This window comes from Apis laboriosa, unplaced genomic scaffold, assembly GCF_014066325.1.
Source record: "Apis laboriosa isolate Shangri-la unplaced genomic scaffold, ASM1406632v1 scaffold69_cov144, whole genome shotgun sequence".
Lineage (NCBI taxonomy): Eukaryota > Metazoa > Arthropoda > Insecta > Hymenoptera > Apidae > Apis > Apis laboriosa.
The window spans coordinates 3,460,794-3,466,818 of record NW_025224165.1 but is presented as its reverse complement, the minus strand read 5'-3'; the positions used below and the strand labels follow the sequence as shown (position 1 = coordinate 3,466,818).

General features: G+C 24.1%; 1 protein-coding gene across 1 annotated transcript; it reads right to left on the bottom strand.

Moving 5' to 3' along the window:
* Positions 1-253: 253 nt before the first annotated feature.
* LOC122719052 lies at positions 254-4,598 on the bottom strand. Its single transcript, XM_043944579.1, has 12 exons — positions 4,584-4,598; positions 4,350-4,473; positions 3,892-4,038; positions 3,248-3,426; positions 2,918-3,124; positions 2,567-2,788; positions 2,148-2,340; positions 1,871-2,081; positions 1,483-1,789; positions 1,269-1,414; positions 792-1,008; positions 254-583 (listed from the first exon to the last, which is right to left on the bottom strand). Exons 1-12 carry the CDS (start codon positions 4,596-4,598, stop codon positions 368-370), a joined length of 2,184 nt encoding a protein of 727 aa, XP_043800514.1. The 3' UTR covers positions 254-367.
* Positions 4,599-6,025: the final 1,427 nt, after the last annotated feature.

Here is a 6,025-nt window from a genome sequence, read left to right as displayed (position 1 = left end):
ATTCTTACTTCATAGAAACAGTTTGAAACAAAAACAAAATACAATAATTAAATCGAATAATTTTTAATATAGTTACAAATAAATATATTAATAATGTATTTATATAAAAATTAGAAAAATCAATTGTATTTAGATTTTTAAAAAAATAATATAAAAATGATAAAAATATACATATAATTTAATAATATGATATTAACCATAAATTTGATATTTCATTATACTATATACATATATATATATATAAGAATTGACAACATAATCTGATTTATTCACGTAAAATATTTTACATGTATAATATAATACAACAACACAATTTTTATTTTATAATAAAACTTATATGTATAAATATATATATAAACACAATAACTTAGAAGGGCATATATCTTCTGTTCTCTTTCATTAAAGATAAAGCACGCAAAAATGCTCGATAATCGATTTCTAAACGACCACCTCTTGGTATAGAAAAACATTTGTGCATAGCATCCAGTTCTCTAATAGTGATTAATTCTAGCATACCTCTAATAGACAAGGCTTTCATCAAACTTTCTTTTGAGACTGTACCAATATTTTCTTTATCGAAATTCTGTAATTTAAGAAAAATTATATATATGTGCGTATAAAGATATATAATTTCAAATGAAAATTATTTTAAAAAATTATATCCATTCATATTTAAGCATTTAATAAATATTATGAAATATTAATTATCTGATATTTAATTCATTTTTAAATATATAATCTAAAGATTTTAAATAGTTGTATAGTTGTATAGTGTTTGTATAATTGCAGACCTTGAACAATTCTTCGAGGTTTGGTTGGTGTAATCTGCTTAATTTGTCTATTGCCACCGTTGCCATGTGTCTTTCCTCGAAATTTAAGAATGTTTTAGGGGAAGCTTCTGAAGGCACGTGTTGCACAGGCACTAAAAGTGGAGCCCTTTCTAAACTTCCCGTGGTAACAGCTTCTTCAACCGTTTCCCCAAATTTGACATAATCTACATAATCTGGCCTGCAAAAAGAAAAATAATATATTGAAAATTGTTAAACGATATTTTAATGTCGTTTGATCAAATATTGTAAACATCTGAAAAATTAAATCGATTTTATTAGAAACTATAATTGTAATCTTGAAAACATAGAGGTTAAAATATTTATAATCATTGATTATACAAAATATATTATCTTAAGATAATTTGATTATTTATTTAAAATATATATATATATACATATGTATATCTATTAAATGTATATATATAACATATATTGTACCTTAAAGGTGATTGAAAAATGTCCATAATAGTTCCCATTTCTGTGCAAGACAAATTACAACGTAGTTGATCCAGCCCTCGCAGAAACTCTGTTCTTTTTATAACATGTTCGTTATGTACGTCATATTGACGCATAAATTCGATAACCTTCCCATGAAAGTAAAAATATTGAATATAAAGGAAGAATATAAATATATTCACATTTTATGCTTTACCTTTATTCTTTCGCGCACAACTTTCGCTTTAATTTTGGCTAAAATTAAAAGGATATTTGTTTCATCATCTGTGAGTACCAATGGCGGTTTTTCAGCATTTATCAATCTTTTTTCTTTTAACATAGAGTGATACAAAGGTTCCTCAATTGGCAAAGCTTCTAATTCTTTTAAAAACCAATTATAATTGAAGCCTAAATCATTATTATATCTCTGCTCTAATGCAAACTGTTCTTCTTCAGAAAGTAATATAGCAGCAGTCGTTAAAACTTGGCGTAATTGTGAACGCGACACGTGACCTTTATTATGCCTAAAAATTAATTAAAAACATAAAAAATCTATTTTTTTAATAATGTGCATGTATATGTTATGAAATGAAAATTAAGCATACCGATCGTAATCCTTGAAAAATTGTTTTATCAAAATTCGTCTTTCATTGACACGATACCGAATTTTCAATAATGTTTCCTCGCAAAGATCTCTTTTGCTTTTTTCTTGGCATTGCCAATCTGAAGTTCCTTTCCGATTTAACTCCTCTATTTCTTTTGGCGGTGATTCAACCTTCAAATTTGGTAATTTTTCAAGTTCCTTCACAGTAAACACTGCAAATGAAACAGGGACGGAAAATAAAAAAAATAAATCAATCGCACAGTGTATAAAAAAAATACCTTTATCAATGTCATCTTCAAATGTACGCCAACATACACGATCTGGATCATTCGGATCTTTGTAAAGCGCAATAAGCGCGTTAATTTCCGTTTCCGCAAGATAAAGACGTCCCAAACTTGAAACCTGAAGACCATCCAATCCTCTCCTGAAGTTAGAAACTGTCGTTTTACCCGCATTCAGAGGATCAAAATCCTATTATCAATTATAACCGTTAATTATTTATTTACTATTTGATACACTGTTTATCTATGAGATAAACAAATTTCAAGTATGAATTCTAATGTATTAATATAAATTGTACACATATAAACTATAAAAAAAAATATCTTAAAAGTATGAAAATTAGATTTTTATTGTACTAAAATTATATTATTTTATATAATATTAAAAATTTTATTTACAAATTTATTATTGTCACCTTAAAAAATTCCGAAATACGTATTCGATTTTCTAATATATGTCTTTGAATACGTTGAATTATTTCCATCAAAGGCATTGTAGTTTTTTGTTCTTCCATCACCGGATGAAATACGGCTTGCTTTCCAAATACTTTGCTTGGTATAACTCTACCAATTTCCGGCCTCGGAAGCTTCGGTAATTCAGCCGTGATAATTCGACCAGGAAATTGATCAAGAAACTCCTTTTAAATAAATAAAATATTATCATAATTTCACTTTGCGATTTAATTGTCAATAAAATAAATTAATCTTTAGTGATGAATAATAAAACAAAAATAAGTATTCGTAAAATATGCAAGATAAAATATTACTCCACCAAGAGCCAGCATTTGATGTTTATCAAAATACGATTGAACTTCGTCGATCGCCTTTAAGAAAGCCACATAATTGATCGTATAAGCATCTTTTGCGAATCTTTTTACAAGCAAACAAAATTCCTCGGAAGCAAGAAGAATGCCTAAAAATTTTAGGATTCGTCCGAAATGCGTGAAAGTTACAGTTCCAGCATTTTTTGAAATCTAGATAAAAAGGAAAGTAATAAATATATGTCATTCAATATTTATCATTCAAAGATAAAAATATAAGAGATATAAAATGCATTAATTTTTTTATTAATAATAAAAAAATTATCTTTTACATACTAATTCGTAATCTTGGAAATAAGGCCTTAATATGAGTTTTCTTTTGTTTATAAGAATGGCAATTTGAGTAAGTATAAGACATAATTTTCGGAATTCCGTTGCACTTAATTGATTTACATGTTCTGGATCTTCCCATTCCAAACCAGTTACAAGTGGTTTGTTTTTATCAAATTCAGGAACTATAGGAAAAAATTATGCTTTTTATTTAATTCTTTTATCTAATGTGTCACTCATTGAAAATTCATTGAAAAAATAATAGATAGTCAAATACTAATATTTATGAGAGAAAATAAATTTTGTCCCAACGATGAGTTCACTTAACGGTACCGAGTCAGGTATGTTGAATAAATACAAATTCTTACCATATATTCAAATTTTCGAAATTTACTTTCTCATTATTTTACTATTTACTTTATTTTTAATTATTTGTTTTAAGTGAATAATAAAATATATAAAATAATATAATTATTTATGTATCATATAACACATAATATAATAGTTTGTAATAAATTTGTAATATATATATATATATATATATATAATTTTTTTAAATATTCATAAATGATACATAATTAAGAAAATTTTAAATTTATTTAATATTTTACTAACTATCTAACATTCTATAAAATTTAAATTAATCATACCACTATTGTGAATTATTTCGCAAAACTGTGTATAAAATATTCGACCATCTTGAACACGAAAATAATCGGCTAAGTCACAAATTTCTTTGTCAGATAAACCAATTTGATCCTTCAGTGGGCCAGCCAATACCGAAATAAATTTTGACTCTGTGTATTAATAACATTATATAGTTCATATTCAAATTTACAATCTTCATTATATAATGTCGGTAAATACTAAGTACATATCTGTTAAAAATCAATAATAAAATACAAATATAATATTGAATAATATAAAATTTTAATATGATAATTTTAAAAATATGATGCAATTGAAAAATATAATTAAAAATGTTATATGGAAAAAATTGATTATAAAAATTAAAATGAAAAATGAAAATTCAAAATTATTATACTATATTATACTATTATTTATATTATATTATATCATATCATATTATATTATTATTATACTATACCTGAAATCAAAGAATTATTATTAGGATCTAACGGTTTGTAAAAGTCCCATAAATTAAAACCCACGCGAAATATTGCTGCTCGTATTTTATTACAAGTACGCCAAACATCTTGTAGCCTCAAAATCTATGGATTATTTATTAGATATGAAAAATTAAAATAAATTAAAATAAAAGTATTTTTCTTTACATTTTTTCTTATTTTATAAAAAATAAATAATAAAAATTTGACTTTACCTTTTGTTCAGGCATTTCGATAATTGAAAGAGAAAATATTCAAAAATTATATCATTACAAAAATTTTATTCTATCTAAAAATTTTACAATTCGCGAACTATACTTCCATTTATAAACAAAAAACAAACGTTAATTGATAAAAATATAAAATATCCATTCAAAAATATAAATTCAATCATTTGATTATTTGTTAGTTATGTGACTATAAATATTAAAGAAAAATATTTTAAATAAATAAATAAAATATTTAATTAAATTTGATAGGATAAATAAACATCAAATAATAAGGACATTTTATTGTAATTATTATTACAATAAAGAGTAAATAATAATATATAAAGAATTTAAAATACGAAAAAATTTCCTTATTGATAATAAATATTTTATTTTAATATTATTTAAAAATTTTATTTTATGATATATAAATTTACACAGTATATTTTTATATCATTGAATGACTGAAGTACATACAACGACATCTAGGTTGATACTAGCGCCAACTGTTAGCGTCTACAATGAGAACGCTGAATCAACGGTAAATATTTCCCGCTTTTATTAGACATCAACATGAAAATGAAATCTCATTTTTACTTAATCATTTTAATAAACATTGATACTCAAATAGTAAAAATAAAAATATAACAATACAAAATTATTAAAATAATTATATCAAAATTAACTTAGAAACAATATTTTATTGATTTCTTAGAAATTATGCGCATAGAATTCTGGGAAATGATATTGAATGGAGCTGGATCTTCTCTGAATTCTTATTGGCTGGCATATATTACTTAGCATTTACCACGAATCTTATTGGCTCTACATTTTCGCTCCATTCTCCACACAAGGCTAAAATTTTCGTATACATGCCATTATATTCACTATTGCCCCTTAACATCACTAAAATACTCGGCAACATCGATTGGTATAATAGGAGCGTAACAATGTTTTAAATTATTGGTAATTCGTTTTCTTGAAATTAAATTTTTTATGATAATTTGTATTCTAAGCAAAATCTTTTTTTACTTAATAATTATTAAAATACTTAATTATACATATAAATAAAATAAGGAACCAATTTATTAAAAAATATTATTTAATGTTAATCATATTATTTTTGATAATAGAAACTATTATTTTTAATTTTCAAAATTATATTTAATTTTATTTTATTATTTTTAAGTTTAAGAAAAAGTTTTAGAAATCAAAAATTAAAAAGTAATTATAATAAACAATGTTCTCTGAAAAAAATATTAATTTCTTTTTCTTATAATTGTATAAAGTTTGTTATAAATAATATAACATATTTGAAAATTATTAACTAACCTGGTATTATGTACTAAAGATACGGTACTGCATGATGAAATCTGATTGGCTCAGATACCTATTATGGGGGAAGTAAAAGAGATTCCATGATGCTTTGCGCGGAATCTCCTGAGTCA

Bases quoted from the DNA above. Each gene is read 5' to 3' on its own strand.
- LOC122719052 (XM_043944579.1), bottom strand. The intron at 3,125-3,247 runs GTATGTAAAAGA...CTTTTTATCTAG, and splicing joins ATTTCCAAGATTACGAATTA to ATTTCAAAAAATGCTGGAAC. The intron at 2,789-2,917 runs GTAATATTTTAT...TTTATTTAAAAG, and splicing joins AAATGCTGGCTCTTGGTGGA to GAGTTTCTTGATCAATTTCC.